General features: G+C 40.8%; 1 protein-coding gene across 1 annotated transcript in view; it reads left to right on the top strand.

Annotated features, from left to right (window-relative positions):
- CD226 (CD226 molecule) overlaps positions 1 to 18,500 on the top strand; it is a 33,604-nt gene extending 15,104 nt beyond the window's left edge. Inside the window, 5 exon segments of the mRNA XM_064441781.1 lie at positions 6,512 to 6,852; positions 16,130 to 16,238; positions 17,097 to 17,121; positions 17,123 to 17,158; positions 18,372 to 18,500. Coding sequence (XP_064297851.1) covers positions 6,512 to 6,852; positions 16,130 to 16,238; positions 17,097 to 17,121; positions 17,123 to 17,158; positions 18,372 to 18,500 — 640 coding nt within the window.
- Positions 18,501 to 18,691: the final 191 nt, after the last annotated feature.

Raw genomic sequence — 18,691 nt, 5'->3', positions numbered from 1 at the left:
AGAACAGCAGACTTTGGCCCGTTCAGAGTTCTGCTTGGAAGAAGCCCAAGGGTGATGGGGAAAAGATTTTAAAGGAAAACCTCCTCCAGTGGTACATCCAGGCAAGCAGGAAATTAAACAAAAATGCCAGAAGGCCTGCATGGTTGAATAAGAACCTTCTGACTAAACTCAAACATAAAAAGGAAGCATAGGCACAGTGGAAGTAGGGGCAGTTGGCCTGAAAGGAACCTTGAAACACTGTCTGAGCATGAATGGCTGCAGTTAGGAAAGCCAAAACTGACCTGGAGTTGAACCTAGTGCGTTAAAAATATTTTTATTTTGGGGGGGCAAGCATTCCCCTACCTCTATAAGCCAAAACCACTTCATCTTCTCAGCTACTATTCACTAATTCTATGACACTACAGCCACCACTGGGAAATTCAACTCAACTGAGTATGGTATTATCTCTAGTATCAACCATACTTGCTGGGACACCCAGTAGTTAAATCCAGATCCAAGAGTTTTATAACTTTGTTTTTTGTTTCATGTGATGGATGAAATTTTGAGATAATGGAATTTGGAAATCATTACAGGATGCTGTTGCAGAGGAAAATGGAAAAATGCACCCTGACAGCTTTAAATATTCAAAATTAAGAAGACAGTATTAATTTATTTAGGACCGACTGAATGATGTTTTATTTGGGGAAATATACGTTAGGTTCTGGAATGAACAGAGGTAGGTGAAAAGCAGAGGGTAAAAGGAATTACAGATTTGGATAGTTAAAATTCGAAATAGTCTAAAGGATATCACTGAGATAATTAATATTTTAAGTTCTGAAATTATCCCATCTGCAGAACCTCTTTCTGCTGCTTATATTTGTAATGATGAACCTTTCTTTCAGCTGGCCTGTCAGACAGGAATATAATTTATAACTTAATAAGGACAAAAAGAAATGGAAAGGAAACATTCGGTAAAAAAATACTGATGATATATAGATTTCTTCAATTTTCTTACCTAGTGCCAAGCTGCATAACAAACTTATTATGAAATAAACTGTATCTTTATTTCTTCTCCAATAGATTTGCAGTCTATAAACCAATCCATTATGCTTTTATCAGATTACTTCTTCCCCAACAACCAAATTCTCCTTGCTGGAAGTTCATGAATGTTTATACCTGAAGAGAGGATGATTTTCTCACACTTATTAGCACTGTACTCTTTCTCTCTCCCTCTCTTTGGCTTCTTCCTTTCCTTGTACTCTAGGTAACTAAAGTTCAGCTTCAAAGAGTAAAATAACGACAGAGAGTAATGGAGTATACATAAATAAAATGGAATCGGCAGGTGAATTACAATTGCATGCTAAGTGTTAAGAACATCATGCAGACTTAATAATTGGTACAGAAAGATTGACCAAATTGTCACAGTATAATTTAATATATATTTAAAGGGATGTTTTAAGGGTGTAGGAGTACAAATACTTCAATTTTAACTTTTATGACCCCAATAACTGCTAGTAGAAAAATACATCCTTTTCAAACACTGCACTACTGCTGCTTTCTGAGTCTGATTCTAGAACTGGTGTCAGTAGCTCATTAGAAATTAAGATCTTTACTGTTCCAACTTATTTAACAGCTATGCATCTCTGTTTCCCCGTCTCATCCAAAACAGGACAAAAACATTTTTTTAGAAACTCAACAAAATTGTGTGGTGTTTGTTAGTACAGTTGGAAGATATCAGTTTGTGAGCTAAATACAATTCCATATTTAGCCTGTTCAAGAAGGGTGAAGGGGTCACTCAAAGTATTTTCTCATCTGAAAGTTTATTTTCTTGGTGAAAAGAAAAGCCCCAGAGAAAGTTCATAAAATTTTAAGCCTCCTTTTCATCTGCAATTTATTTTGTCACTTCTTATTATAAGCAGAGGAAGAAGATTGTGTTTGTATGCAGAGCTTCAGCAAAGTAAGCGGAACCTGTCTCTGCTGTAGAGCTAAGGTAGCTTTTCAGTTTTGAAAAACCTGCTAAGGTCATTAGTTATTTCTGATGGAGAACATTACTTCCTAAGGGTAGCTACTTTGAAGGTACGTCTGTTACCATCAGTCAGACCCATATGAGCTTGTCCTGAAAACGTCTGTGTGCGGGGATGGCTGAGCGTGCGATGTGACTCCCCACATTCGTTACTCGGCAGTGTATGCTCTTGCCTGCAGGAACCGATGTAACTCTCTCTGTTACACCAGCTGTAAACCAGCGCTGGTAGTACCTAACCTCTGCTAAGCTTTAAGCCTAAACAGAGATGCAGAAACATGCTAAGCCATGCATTTTATTTTACTGTGCTGAATTTTGCCTTTCTGAAGTTGCAGAACTGATGCTGAAGTATGAATATTGTTTCCTTTGTATATGGTTTTAAATCAGGGGGAATGTGTGAGATTTTTGTGTAGCCCAGAGTAAAACTCTGGAATCTTGTGCAAAATTATAAATCTGGGAGTGGTGAAACTCTCAGTGAACAGTAATTAAAAGGTCATAAGTACTGACTTTAAAAATTAATAAACTAGTGGAAGACAAGTACAGATATCTAAGCAACTTTCCTTTGAAGGAACAAAACCAGCTAATCCTGTCAGAGACCAAAAGAACAAAAAGAATAATTGAACTGGAAAGGACAGGAACCAAAAAGTAAGAAGTCTGAAAACCTCCACTCAAAAGAATGGGGACGAAACATTTACGTAACATTCATCTTGGCTTTTACTTGTTGGGGGAGGGGGGGAGGGGGGATAAAAATATAATACCATTATTTTATTTTTCCTCCAAAATAAAATAAATTCTTAACTTCGTCAAATTCCCTGCTGCAGAATTTTGGTTTAGTGGCTTGATCCTTTAAATCCTGGGAAGCTGGTTTACGCTCTTGTATACCTCTATATTCTGAGGTATATATTGGTAAACATATCTTGGTATATTTCCAAGAAAAATATTGAAATATTATGTTTTTAAAAATATGAAATCTTACATTTTTTCTCCTTTAAATGACTAGTAGCCCTAAAGCAGATTGAAATATGTATAACTGCAAAATATGATAACAGTCTACCAAAAAAGATGGGGGGGAGGATATCAAACACAGAGCATTTCTTTAGTAAGCAGAGGCAAATTCACCTACCGTGAGTGCTTTCACCTCCTCCTCCTTCCTGCTCAGGAGGAGAGACGACGTGGCCGTGGCAGGAGGCAGAGCAGGCAACAGTGCTCATTCTGATGAGCAGCGGGCAGGGGATATTTTTATCAGATGCAATAATACCTTTTTTTATCATTTCTGAAATGTTCACGCATTGTGTGTCACCTTGGGTTGTGTGTGTGCGGGGGTGAAGATATGTAGGTATACCTTTTTCCCCATAGAAGCATTTCTCAGAACGGGAGGTTCTCATCCCACGTGTACCAGGCTGAAAGAAAGAAACTCTGTTCAGAAAGCTGCTAAATAAAGTAAGTGGTTGAAGAGAGGAGAGGGAGGATGAAAGAATTATGCTGATGCTGGTGTCACAATAAAATGGGACAATTGCTTAAAACAAAAGCCTGGAACACTTTAGTGTGCTTGGAAGGTGTCATTAGAACCACGTAGGTCTGATTCTCCACTGCTTGTGCCTTACATAATCATTTAAGTTGTGCAAGGATTCATACGGTAAGAAGGGGAACAATTTACATCTTTCATCAAGAGTTAAAATGCCTGAATGTTGCTTCAGGCTATCAAGTAAAATACACATGCAATGCAAAAAATTAAAATGTGTTATGATGTCTGTGTTTGAAAATGGTTATGACAGAATGTACTGCAGCTGAAAATCTCAAAACTGTTTCTATTTTAATTTGGCTCTTTGCACATTCTCATTATTAACCTGCTATTTATTATTTGTATAACAGCAAATTATATAAATATATCAAGATTGGTACCTGGAAATTCTTCACTGAAGTTGCAAGACAACCTTAGCTTTGTAATGTACCCGTTACAGTGTACTATAGTATGTTGTAGTATTGGTAAATATAACACACAAAGTTAACTAGTAAGTTCTAAGACAGAAGGGATTTTCATTGGTTGAAAATGTTTTATCTTCTTGTTTACAGTTCACCATATGTATAATGTATATTTTTCTAGCAAACGTACAGCAGGACAGCAGGGAAGAAGGCTGGTTTTTTATACAGTCCTTGTCGCTGCCCTTTGGGTCAGGTGGGAATCCTCTGGAAGGTGGGAGGTATCTTCATACATGTAATTTCTGTAATAAGCATGTTTAGGTAGGAGAAACACCTGGAGTTCAGGGTACCATTGAAACGATAGAACAGCAAGGATGGACCCAGGACCAGATGGAGAGACTTCGAGAGTCCTAAGGAGAATGTGGCTAGCGGTAGGGCTTGCTCATAGTAGAAGAAGGCAGCAAAGACCGTGCGGTGAAGAAAAGACTTCTCAGGGAAGCATATGAAGTTTATTGTAAAGCAAGCTGTTGCTGGAAGTTAGTGGTCTGGGAAGTGGGACAGGAGAAAAGCATCTCACGTTCTTAAGAATGTGATGGGCAAGAGTGAGAATTGATTTCAATTACCTTTTCATTTACCCCTCTTCCCTAGCAGACCTGAATCTGCAGGTCTGAATTTGCTAGATATATAAAAAAATACCTTTTCTAGTGTAGTGATTTTTGAGGGACTGCACTAGAAGGAACACCTTTTGCAAGTGTAGAGTCCCATCATAGTAGTCTGATATGAATAACACTTAGACTTCCATGAATAAATTCTTGCTGGAACTAGCATGATGTCTTAAATGATTATTTAGCCTTGGCAGCTGTCTTCAGTAATAGAAAATTAGCTGCCTTTGGCAAGCTGTCCAAGGAGTTAATTAGCTCCACTGTGTTGTACCTTCTGTTTAGTTTAGTAAATCTATCTCTCTTCAGTCCTTGTCTATCATTAACTTTCTGTCTCCTTGATTGCAGTCTACATGGATCTTCAAGTTCTTCATTAATTTTTTTTAGGTAAACTCATTAGACACAGTTCCTTTTGTCTTTCAGCATTTCAGTGTTTTAATCATACTTCTGGTCTCCAAAGGCAGAAATAATGTAATTTTTCTGTGCTGTGTTCCATTGATAAAAAATTCACTGTTTCACAGAGACTGCACAAGTCTCAGAAGTCACAGTCTTCCACAATGAAGTTTCTGTCCTGTTGACATGAATACAAATCACTTATTCCTAGATTTAGGGTAGTACAGTCGCCCACATGGAATCCTTTTACTCTTCGCACCTAGCTTAGGAGGTGACGTTGGCCACCCTGTACTGATGATTTCTCCAGTACTTATAATTTTGACAACCCTGTCACTAACAGCAGTCAAAGCGATACAGTTTGCCAGCATTTTCCCCCCTTAGATTTTTGATAACAACATTATATCAAGGAGGATTTAAATCTAGCTCCGCCCTACAGTGTATTCTGTTCCACTCTGAGTGCTACTGCAACCATCCCAGCCCATGAATCTGGCTACAGCTTCATTTTAAAACTCTTTTTTTAAAAAAACCAGATCTTGATGCATTTAATGAGAGTCATTTTTCCTATGCAATTTTAATTTTCTGTCTTTACTCCCAGTTGTTACAATACATAGAGGTAAACACATTAAAATATATATACTAGTGACATTTTGTGACATAAAGGCATCTAATAACAAAAGAAACTCACTGAACAGCTTGAAAGGTCAGTGTAGGAAAAGCAGTCTGGTCATTAGTGTTTTTCAACACTGAAGTCTTCAGAAAGGTGGCAATGCTAGTCCTAATTATGAATATATGCATTACAAAGCCAACTTTAGCAACCAAATAGCTATTGAGTGCTCTGAATATCAGAAACATTGACAATCTGTGTACTGAAGACTTAAATTTTTTTTTCTTGATTTGTAAACAGTGAATTCTATTACTAAAAGCAATAGAGTGGGGGAATTTTAGTCAAAATTATTTAAGATATAATGTATATACAGCTTATATGTAGTGGAAGGCTTGAATTTGTCTGGAAGTCTCCTTTCATACCGTAGCCCATCACACAGGTTTTTCCCAAGTAGAGTATACAAAGAGTTAAGAAGCTTTTTTTTTAAGTGGTGAAGTTTGGGAATGGGACAATTGTAATTCATAGGCTGGAATGTCTTGTAACATAATTTACTAATGCATGTCCTGAGGGTCACATCCAACTATTTTCTTTTTATTATTGGTATGAAAGCGGAAGAAGACTATCACAAATTTAATTAGACAGGCCCCATAATTTATGCTGTTGAATATTTGCTGAAACAGTTAATAAAACATTCATGTACTCAAATTGTACAGAAGTAGCCTTATTGCCATGTCATTGAAGCCTCTTTTGTCTAAATGTGCACAAAAAGATAGTCGTAGATAGGTATAAATAATATTTTTCAATGTTTCAAATGATTTGAATATCTTTCTGCTGTAAGTCAATGTCATTAATATTTGGCATACAGGAATTGTTGATACTAAACTTCCATTGAATGAAATATAAGCAGGTTTTCATTGGGTTTTTTTGTGTGTGTTTTTCAACAGATGCTTTTGAAATATCTGAGAAACAAAATAATCCCGTGTATACCAAGCTGGGAGGAAATGCAGCTTTTACTTGTCCCTATAAAATTGGAGATTCAGTGAAGCAAGTGATGTGGGAAAGGATTAAAGCAGATCAGGTGGATACCATTGTTCTGTGCAGCTCGTCAGGAAAGAGAAGCTTTGGTTCAGATTTCAAAGAGCGTACACTGGTGGATTGCTCTGATCAGGCAAACTCCATGATTATCATTCAAAACATCACTGCCTCTGACTTTGCAACGTACCGCTGCGTGGCTACTGGAAGAAACAAAACCTATGTGATGAGTTTTACTGTGGCTGGTAAGTAAAGGAGGAAGTGGTAAATATTTTTACAATACACCTTCTGAGGTATTAACACTTCTACCCTTATAAAATAACTGTTTAGTAACAAGTGAAGACTTATTTAAATACCACATTCAAATTAGTGACATGTAAAAGATAGCAAAGTTAACAATTAATCTTGTTTCCACAGAAAGAAGCTGGTTTTAAGCTTGTCTGATCTCATTATAGGACTTCAGACCTGTTTGTGTGAAACTGGTTTGATGGTAGGAAGGAGATGCTTTGGAAGAGGGGAGACTGCCTGAGTTTGCAGGGAGAGGTGGGAATTCTCCCAAAGAAGCCATGAGGGGAATTCCCCATTCGCACAGTGCACCTCAAGGTCCCGGGGGAGACACCTATCCTCCAATGTAGGTAAAGAGCACACTCTCATTTGAAAATGTCAAAAATTGTAAAAATGGCCTCGATCTTCATGTAAGGAGTTTCTTTAGGGGAAGCTGAGAAGCTCTCTGGGTTTTGCTGTGACTTCTGTCACAGTTTGGTTATGATGGGAGCTTAGGTCTCCATACACAGACACTTAAAACAAGATTTCTCAAACCGTGAGCTGAATTCCACCTTTACATCTATTTTCTCTTATGACCAAAAAACCCTCAGTTTTGATTCTTCTCTATAGCATGCATTTTGAAGATGCAGTTCTTATTATACCCCACTCCGGCCCCGGTTGCAGCATTCAGTCCATCTCTGGTATCTTTTGAGGGCACTGCTTTTGTTCCTGATAATAAATAGGGTTCGTAGACCTCTCTTTGGCAGTACTAAGAGCTGTGGCATAGGGTAGGAAACTTCAGAACATGCGTGATCTGTGATATTGTTATTGAGAAGTGGAAAATGCGCTCAGAAAAAAAATGCTGGCCAGTTTTACTCTGAATACTTGACCATAAAGGTCCATGAAATTGAGCAGAATGTGATGAAAAGAAAAGGGGTATCAGGAGAATTCCTCTCTCCTCTGACAATTCTAAACATTCAAATTTCAAAAGGTTGACTATATTCATATAATCAAGCATATCCGAATTGTAAAGCAATAGAAATATTTTTTGTTTACTCCAAGTGCAGTGCTTCTTATACCAAAATGAAAGCGTATGAGTTGCAAAAACATACAACTGTAACAATTATCAGTGCTCCCTACACAAACTATTTATTTTCAGAAGAAACCGTTTAGCTTCCATGATTCTTTTGCTCTTGAAACAAATTCTGTTTATCATTTTTAGTTCTAACAATGCCAGCATAGTTATACATATATATATATATATAAAAAAGGTCTGAAACCATTGAAGAAGCTGAAGTACAGTATGATTCAGAAGACACCCCATTGTCTCCCTTTTAAGCGCTCATAAATTATTATAAAGCGTATTTTGTTGTTGAATTTTCATTAATTCCAAAGGAAGTGAAGTGTCAAGGATTTCTGATTATTTCTCTTTAATATTTGGAACTGTTTCATAACATGCAATTAATATTTCCAATAAGATATGGGAGAACACTAAGGGGAGAGGAACAACAGGGAAGGCATCAGCTCCCACCTTACTCTGTGGTATAGCCAGTGAAGTCTCTCACAACTTCACGAGTGACTTACTCTGCTGGATGCAACAGCTGTGGCTTGAATAATCCAAGTGGTAACAGAAACTTGCTACGTTATTTTTTGTGTATTTTCTATCAATTCAGTCACTTCATTTTCTTTGGCTCAGCATTAGAGCTAAGCCACACTCCAGCTTGGATTTTCCTACCAAACTCCTCCAATGTTTTTTGTCTGCTGGTGTGATTCTGCATGGGTACTGCAAATCTTCTCGCCTTGCCCAGTTCCAGAGATATTCTGCAATATTGAGTCTAGAAACTGGGAGAATAGCTGCACTGTAAACAGTAACAGGGAAAACTCTGCTTATGTTGCGAGAGGGTAAGAGGAAAGATAAGAAACATTTTTTTTTGAGAATCTGTCATTGAGAAGACACCAATAATTTTTAAAGATGATGACTCTTAGGTGAAAGGAGGTAGAAATAAAAGCACAGGATTATTTGCAGAACTGATAATAGTTCCAAAATCACTAATTCAAAGATGTGGTACAGTAGAAAGAACCAACTTCCTACTTGTCTAAAGGTGAATGTATTTTTTTCAAGGAGAAACAGCATGGAATTCCTAGGAAGGAAAAAGGGAGAGTGAGGGGAATAGGTATTCAAGCGCTGTGAAAGCCTGTAATATTCTTGTGGTTGTAACAGTAGAAGTTGGCATGCTGCATTTAACATTTTTGAATGAGTGAAAACAAATCCATGAGATCCATTCAATATCAGTAAGCTTGCCTAGTCTATCCCACTAAATATTGTGGTGGTTGTTTTTCAGTAACAGGAATTTCCAGCCGAAATGGGTCTTCTGCAAATCTTGTTTGACCTCAAAACCTGGAATGCATAAAGCAACATGTGTATGTAAAGTAGTGTAGATTTTGTAGGACAACACTTACAGAAACAGGAGGCTGAATATTACATAATTATGTAAAGTGTTCAAGAAACCTCAGATTAACTTCTGATGTGTTCTTCACCATGTTTCTCCTTCTAGAAATTCTGTTAATACAGGGATTTGTCATGCCACAAGATTCAATGATTGTGACGGTAAGGTTGAGTGCAATCCGGGCAGCTACAGGCTAGTCAGCCTGACCTCGGTACTGGGGAAGATTATGGAGCGGTTCATCTTGAGTGAGCTCACCAGGCAAGTGCAGGACAACCAGGAGGTCATCAGGCCCAGTCAGCATGGGTTCATGAAAGGCAGGTCCTGCCTGACCAACCTGATTTGCTTCTATGACCAGGTGACCCACCTAGTGGATGAGGGAAAGGCTGTGGATGTTGTCTACCTGGACTTTAGTAAAGCCTTTGACACCATTTGCCACAGCATTCTCCCAGAGAAACTGGCTGCTCATGGCTTTGATGGGGGTACTCTTCACTGGGTAAAAAACTGGCTGGATGGCTGAGCCTAGAGAATTGTGGTGAATTGAGTTAAATCCAGTTGGAGGCCAGTCACAAGCAGAGTTCTCCAGGGCTCAGTGTTGTTTAATATCTTTACCAATGATCTGGATGAGGGGATTGAGTGCACCCTCAGTAAGTAATTTTGCAGATGACAAAAATTGGGTGGGAGTGTTGACCTGCTCAAGGGTAGGAAGGCTCTGCAGAGGGATCTGGACAGGCTGGATCAAAGGGTCGAGGCCAGTTGTATGAGGTTTAACAAGGCCAAGTGCTGGGTACTGCACTTTGGTCACAACAACCCCATGCAACGCTACAGGCTTGGGGAGGAGTGGCTGGAGCTGCCTGGTGGAGAAGGACCTGGGGGTGCTGGTTGACAGCTGGCTGAACATGAGTCAGCAGTGTGCCCAGGTGGCCAAGAAGGCCAACAGCATCCTGGCTTGTATCAGGAATAGTGTGGCCAGCAGGAGCAGGGAGGTGATCGTGCCCCTGTACTCGGCATTGGTGAGGCCACACCTTGAGTACTGTGTTCAGTTTTGGGCCCCTCAGTACAAGAAGGTCATTGAGTTGCTGGAGTGTGTCCAGAGAAGGGCAATGAAGCTGGTGAAGGGTCCGGAGAGCAGGTGTTATGAGGAGAGGTTGAGGGAGCTGGAGTTGTTTAGTCTGGAGAAAAGGAAGCTGAGGGGAGACCTTATTGCTCTCTACGACTACCTGAAATGAAGTTGTAGTGAGGTGGGTGTTGGTCTCTTCTCCCAGGTCACTAGCGATAGAATGAGAAGAAACAGCCTCAAGTTGCATCAGGGGAGGTTTAGGTTGGACATTAGGAAATATTTCTTTACTGAAAGAGTGTTCAGGCTGCCCAGAGAGCTGGTGGAGTCACCATCCCTGGAGGTATTTAAAAGATGTGTAGACATGGCACTTCAGAGCATGGTTTAGAAGACATGGTAGTGTTGGGTTAATGGTTGGACTTGATGATCCTAGAGGTCTTTTCCGATTAATGATTGTATGAGTCTATGAAAAATCATGTGTTTAAATATCATCAAGGATGGGTGAATCTAAATAGACTTCCATATTTCAGTAGCATCTCCAGCCTGCAGTCTAAACACTCCAGACTTCATTTTTCTTTTCCTGAAGTTTCACCTTCAGTTTTATCAGGTCAAGATAATAATCTCTGAGTTAATGAGTTTGAGAGCTGAGATTATCAGATGTCAGTTAAATTTGGATGAGAAAAATCATTAGAATTTTTTTAAGAGGAAACAACAACTCAAAGCCCTTTTGCCTTTTCTCATTTGAAGTGAGTAAAGCCTTCCTGAGGTATTTGTCTTCTTTAACTATACAAAACCTTTTGTAATTACTGACTTTAATATAACATGGAAGATTTTGCAGTTACACGTCAGAGGCTTGTCATGTGTCTCTTTAGTTCTTGTGTTCTCATCAAAGGTTATATGCTGATGGGAGGCTATTAAGTGTATTTTCAGCATGAGTACAATTTTTGTTAAGACAATCTGTTCCTCTTCCCCCCACCTTTGTAGCCTTGGCATTTTCTCTGCAAGACTGTAATTTTTGTGCATGAAGGTTTTTGACCTTTAGTGTGCTGACTTCGGTTTTGAGTGTGCTGATGGGCCAGACAGTCCTTTGTTTTAACAAGAAATTTGAACTGCATTGTAAAGATCTTCATGTAGCTTGTCACATGCCTGCTGGACTGGCACATATGGTATGCTAACAAGACGTAACTGAAATAGTTTTGCCCACAAGTGAAGGGAAGAAATCCAGCACGAATGCATTCACGCTCAGAGAAAGGTGGTTTTTTGAGCAGACACCCACAGACATGGACTGATATCTTACCTTCATACTGGATGAATTCATGAAGGGAGAAGGAAAGCTAACCTCACTCGTATCCTGATTCTCCTCACCCTCACCTGCAGCCTTGTCTGTTTTCTATGGCACAGAAGTACTGCTGTCTCCTCCCAGCTCAGAAGGACTGTGTGATAACCCTCAATGACTGCACAAGTAGTGCCCCACTTTTCATCTGGGTGCTGTGAAGATCATACTGGGTTGAAGACATACTGAATTGAAAGACATTTAAAGGACAATTTAAAGGCACATTTAACATGGATTCACAAAGGGAAAGTCCTGTCTAACTGATTTGATATCCTTCTATGATAAGGTCAGCTGCCTAGTAGATGAAGGGAACAAATGCTGGATTCTGCACCTAGGACAGATTAAGGCCAGGCACAAATATAAATGGGGAGAGGAGTGGCTGGAGAGCAGCCCTGCAGAAAGGGATCTGGGGACGCTGGTCGACAGCAGGCTTAATATAGGTCAGCACCGTGCCCTGGCATCCAAGAGGGCAAACCGCATGCCAAGGGTGCATCAAACACAGCATAACAAGCAGGTCAAAAGAGGTGATTCTCCCACTGTATTCAGCGTTGGTGCAGCCTCACCTTGAATACTGTGCGGTTCTGGGACCCACAATTTAAGAAGAAAATTAAGGTACTTGAATCCATCCAGAGGAGGGCAACAAAGCTGGTGAAAGGTCTGGTACAAACCATAATGTAATTCTGACCCCTAAATCTACATTTAAATGTAACCACCAACGATTTTTTCCATGTTAGAGGTTGGAAGGAACTTCTAGAGATCGTCTTGTCCAACCCCCTTGCTTGAGCAGGTACACCTAGAGCAGGGGGCACAGGAACCCATCCACGTGAGTTTTGAATGTCTCCAGGGAAAGAGGCTCCACAGCCTCTGTCTATTCCTGTGCTCCGTTACCCGCACAGTAAAGAAATTTTTCATCATATTCCGGTGGAACTTCCTGTGTTCCATGTTCCAGCTTCTGCCCAATCGCTCCCTGTCCTGTCACTGGGCACTACTGAAAAGAGTTGGCCCCATTCTCTTGACACCCACCCTTCAGATATTTATAAGTATTGATAAGATTCCCCCCTCAGCCTTCTCTTCTCCAGGCTGAACAAACCCAAGTCTCTCAGCCTTTCCTCATATGGGAGATCAGTCCCCTGATCATCTAGCTCTCCGCTGGCCTTACTTGAGCAGTTCCTCATCCTTCTTAAACAGGGGAGCCCAAAACTGGACACAGCACTCCAAATGTGGTCTCACTAGGGCAGAGTAGAGGGGGAGGATAACATTCCTTGACCTGGAGGCCACACTCCTTTTTATGCACCCTGGGATACTGTTGGCCTTCTCAGCCACAAGGGCACGGTGCTGGATCAGGGTCACCTCGCTGCCCCCCAGCACTCCCACGTCCTTCTCAACAGAGCCGCTTTCCAGCAGGTCAGCCCCCAGCCTGTACTCGTGCATGGGGTTGTTCCTCCCCAGGTGCAGGACCTTGCCCTTGCTCTTGCTGAATTTCATCAGCTTCCCCTCAGCCCAGCTCTCCAGCCTGTCCAGGTCTCGTTGGATGGCAGCACAGCCATCTGGCATATCAGCCACTCCTCCCAGCTTGGTATCATCAGCAAACTTGCTGAGGTTACACTCTATCCCTTCATCCAGGTCATCACTGATGAATATGTTGAACAGGACTGGACCCAGCACAGACCCCTGGGGAACACCACTAGTAACAGGCCTCCAACCAGACTCTGCCCCATTGACCACGACCCTCTGAGTTCTGTTGTTCAGCCAGTTCTCAATCCACCTCACTGTCCACTCATCTAATTCACGCTTTCTTAGATTGTATATGCAATGTTATGGGAGACAGCGTCAAAAGCCTTGTTGAAGTTGAGGTAAACAACATCCACTGCTCTCCCTTTGTCTACCCAACCAGTCACACCATGATAGAAAGCTATCAGGTTAGTCAAGCATGATCTTCCTTTGGTGAATCCATGCTGACTACTTCTGATAATTTCCTTTACCTCTACATGCCTGGAGATGACCTTCAGGATGAACTGCTCCATCACCTTTCTGGTGACAGAAGTGAGGCTGACTGGCCTACAGTTTCCCGGGTCCTCCTTCTTGCCATTTTTGAAGATTGGAGTGACATTTGCTTTCCTCCAGTCCTTGGGCACTTCTCCTGTCCTCCATGACCATTCAAAGATGATGGAGAGTGGCTTGGCAAGGACATTCACCAGCTCCCTCAGCACTTGTGGGTGCACCCCATCGGGGCCCATGGATTTGTGAGGATCCAGTTTGCCTAGGTGATCTCTGACCCGATCCTCCTCAACCAAGGGGAAGCCTTCCTTTCTCCTGATTTGACGTCTCACCTCTGGCAGTTGGGATGCCTAAGGGCCAGCCTTAGCAGTGAAGACTGAAGTAAAGAAGGCATTCAATAACTCTGCCTTCTCTGCATCCTGCATCACCAGGACACCCACCTGCCCAGCAGCGGGCCCACAGTTTCCCCAGGCTTTCTTTTACTGCTGATGTATTTAAAGAAGCCCTTCTTGTTATCTTTGACATGCATTGCCAGATTTAGTTCCAAGTGGGCGCTGGCCTTCCTCGTCACATCTCCGCATACCCTGACAACGTTCCTATATTCCTCCCAACTGGCCAGTCCCTTTTTCCACATACTGTAAACCTCCTTCTATTTGAGTTTTTCTAGAAGATCTTTGCTCATCCATGAGGGTCTCCTCCTCCTTTGTTTGACTTCTTCCTCCTAGGGATGCACCAATCTTGAGCTTGGAGGAAGTGGTACCTGTATATTGACCAGCTCTCTTGGACCCCCCTACCTTCTAGACCCCTAGCCCATGGGATTCCTCCAAGGTGTTTGAAGCAGCCAAAGTTAGCTCTCCTGAAGTCCAGGGGTTGTAACCCTACTTGTTGCCCTCCTTCTACCATGCAGGATCCTGAACTCCACCATCTCATGGTCACCCCAGCCAAGCCTACCCCCAAACTTCACATCCTCAACCAGACCTTCTTTGTTGTTAGTATAAAGTTCAACAGCACAGCTCGCCTCCTTGGCTCCTCCACCACCCGTGTCAAGAAGTTATCCTTGATGCTCTGCAGGAACCTCCTGGATTGCGTGTGCCTCACTGTGTTGCTTTTCCAGCAAATATCAGGGAGGTTGAAGTCCCCCATGAGAACCAGGGCCTGCAATTGTGAGGCTACTTCCAGCTGTCTGTAGAAGGCCTTGTCACCTTCCTCTTCCTGATCAGGTGGTCTGTAGCAAACACCCACAACAGTGTCACCCATATTTGCCTGCCACTTAACTTTTATCCATAAGCTCTTGACTCATTGTTCCTCACCCCTAGGCAGAGGTTGATACATTCCAGTTGCTCTTTCACGTAAGGCACAACTCCCCAACCTCACCTTGCTGGCCTGTCTTTCCTAAAAGGTATGTAGCCATCCATGACAGCATTCCAGTCATGAGAACTATCCTACCATGTCAGTGTAACTGCAGTGAGATCGTGGCCTTGATACCATGCACACATGGCTGGTTCCTCCTGTTTATTCGCCATGGTTTGTGTGTTGGTGTACTGGTATTTCAGAGAGGTACTTGAGCATGTGGGTTTCCCTGGAGGGATGCATGAGGATCCACTATAGCCATGCAGACCCTTGAGGGGTTTGGTCTTCTGATTGTCATCTCATGAGGCAGCTAAGGCATTTTTGTGGCTGCTCTGGTTGTCCTGGCTTATTATTCTGTTGGATGTGATGGCACTAGCATTGCCAGTTTGGCCTCTGCCCCCCGAGTTCTTCTGTTTAGGCTAGAACAAATAGTATTGGTTTCCTGACATGCATGCACAGAATGGGTTTATATGAAAAAAAAGGTGATCACAATGGGAGAAATCTTTGTGAAAATATTTTTGTTAAAAAGTGAACAGATTTCCTTTTGAATTGGAGCAGAAAATAACTGATACAACTGTGTACAGAATATAAAACGTCTTGGGCACTGAAATGATCTTCCTGGTGCTCTGAAAAATGTCTTGTTGCCACGGATGTATTGCATGATGGTTAGGTGTCTCTTATGGGACAAGCTTTACAATGCCAAGAACATTCACTTAAGTAGTCTGAGTGCTTTTATTATCTGTATATGAGTCATCTATGTATGCTGTTGGACTGTTTTCTCACCACGGGAGTGAAGGAGATAGGAGAGTATTATACAAGGCATCACAGTTTTTTTCATACCACTGTGCTGTGTTCACTCACCTTTGGTGATCCCAGTCACAACCTTTCTAAGAGGTAGTTCAGTATAACAAAGGCATTTTAGAAACAAGGGAATGGTTGTGAGGTCTAAATATTGAGCATGCGCTGTCATGGAATAATGTCTCTACATAATCGTTGATTTTCAACTTAGTTTGTCATAAAAAGTCCGTGCTGATTTATACAAAACTCTAATCATATTTATTACGATTGTATTTTAGCAACTTGGGATCCAAAATTTTTTATTACCTACATAGCTGGAGGAATTTCTGCTGCTGTCTTACTGTTAATTTTACTGATCATCTGCATCGCCACTGCTTATCGCAAAAAGTGAGTAACAAACCAATTTGCTTGATATACTGAGGCAGATAAGTATGAAGGTGTTAGCAGTTCATTCTACTATCTCCTTCAGAAGCAATTAAAAAAAAAGTAGATGTGAAAGTTTAATTTTCTTGCCAAAATTTAAAACTTTAAAAAGTAATCCGTTTTACAGCCAATGAAAAAAGTGACATTTTCAATTTTTTTTCTTTTTTTCACATTTAAAAAACCAAATGGCCTACTGAAGTTCCTTGGTCAGCTAAATGCTTACAGTGATATTAGCTGAAACTTCATGTCAAGGGTGATTTGTCAGGAATAACATAAGCCTAAGCATAGGCTGTTCCTATCTTGTACATAGAGAAGGATAGGCGACATCTTGAGGTTTTCCAAATCTTCTAGCATTTTTTGTCTTCTGATTTTATGTTCCAAATTTGCTCACAGCAGGATCAAGATTAATAATTTAAATCATTATGTAAGTTTGCTGTGTTACTTGCTAAATATACACTAGCAGCCTGATCCAGAATCTCTGTTTCCAATGAAAAGAAATAGTGGGCAGAAAAAAATATTTCTTCCCCTACCACAATATATGAAGCTGCTGGGACTTGCTGGCGATATATTACTGTATTTGCCCTTAAATCAGAAGGCCTTTTTATCTGTCTGGGCCTTTATGAAATGGCGGATCTCATGCATGTTACAGTTTGCAAGTCAGAGGAAAGACTACTTGGATTGGTATTGTCCTTACTGGTTTCAGTGGGAAAGTAAGCAATACCGGCATCATCTCTTGTATGCTGGAATTAGATATTTTGGACTATGCTATGATGCAGGGTGCAGTTCCCTCCATTGTGTTTCTGACTGAATGTGTGTCACCAGAAAGAAGAGGAAGAGAATCACAGAGGACTTCCAAAAATGTTTTGTACTCTACTCAGGCCTGGGTAAGATCAGCTGGAGTTTACTTGTATTTTGTATTGCATATTTCTTAACACCTTTCTCTTCTGTATCTGATCTTTATATTGCTTGAATCTTATTGTCTAATCTTAAACTATAGAGACTGGAAAATTTGAGCATTTTACAGTGTGATTATCCTTATTCACTTTTTAAAATTAATATTCTTTAATATTTTATAGCTACATTTAGAGACCCAACTGTGTTCCATATTATTAACAAATAAGTTTTTTCGGCTTGTTAGCTTTTATATTATTTGTGTATTGTTAATGCTTTTTTTCCTCAAGTTGCTACTTGTAAAAGCGAGGCAAAAAATTTTAGCCCATGATACCCTATGCCTTTATTTATTTCTTCTAGCTCAGCTTCACCATAATTCATCGGGACAGCTGTTTCAGTGCTTCTCCTTTCCTTTTGTATTGTAACAATCAACGTTCTGGAGCTCTGAGTCTTTCATCCCCTGCCCTTAATAATCCTATTCAAGGCCTGAAGTTTAGAAGTGGAAAGATAGGACCCAACTTCACTGCTTCTGCCTTGTCCCTTCATACCCTACAGTCCGGGTATGAAGTGATGTGGTGCTTAGGAACACGACCACATTGTCACAGTCTGAGACTCTAGCTTTCCACCTATCTCCTCTGAGATTACACTTCTGTATGGTCCAACAGTGAGCTCCACTGCAGATATGTCCTTATAAAGCCCTTTGACCTCCTGCCATTTCCATCTCTCTCATTCTTGGGTCACTGTTTGTATCAGAATGAAGCTCTTCCTACTGTGGCCATAGGCTAAGAACAAGCCATTTGCTTCAGAAACCATCTTTCCTCCCATGCCAGTTAACCAAAGCACCATCATATTAATTTGTCTTAATGACAAGACTAATTCTTAGCATGGTCATTACCTTTAGAGTGATTAATGTTTTAAGATTGACACAGTAGATTACTTCAGTATCTGGAGTGTGCATGTGAAGGGAAGGGGGCATTCCACTGGTGCTTTACCAGGCATGTGATGTGGGAAGTGCAACTTCTTTTTTCATGTGTTTTCAATCTGCAGTGTATTCACAGAAAACAATAAACCAAAAGGTATTTTGGCTGATGGCTGAATATTTCTCAGTAAATCTGCATATGAGGAAAATTTGCCATTTTTCTCCTATTTCAAGTCTTTCAGCTTTTTCTTTTTCCTTTTTTTTTTTTTTTATTTTAATTTTTCTAGCCTGCTAACAGTTACGGAAGATCCAATTTTCTTGGCATGTGGAACACAGAAAGAAGAGAAGAATCATCACTCAAGCAGACAGAGGAGATTTATGTCAATGTCTCACACAATCCTACAAAAAGCCATTAGATTCCTTCTTAAATATAAAGTAACCAAAGTGCAGGCCTTACATTTGCAGCTTTGGCATTTTTTTTTTTTTGTGCTGGCGAGATGTGGAAGGTCAAACCAGCTGTGCTGAACACTGCCTGGGCTGCTTTGACTGGACAGCCAGCCTGGTCCAGGTTACACCAGGTGTATTTGTGTTGTATTGCAGCCTCCAG

This window comes from Phalacrocorax carbo, chromosome 2 (assembly GCF_963921805.1).
Source record: "Phalacrocorax carbo chromosome 2, bPhaCar2.1, whole genome shotgun sequence".
Lineage (NCBI taxonomy): Eukaryota > Metazoa > Chordata > Aves > Suliformes > Phalacrocoracidae > Phalacrocorax > Phalacrocorax carbo.
This window is presented reverse-complemented; position numbering and strand designations above follow the sequence as displayed.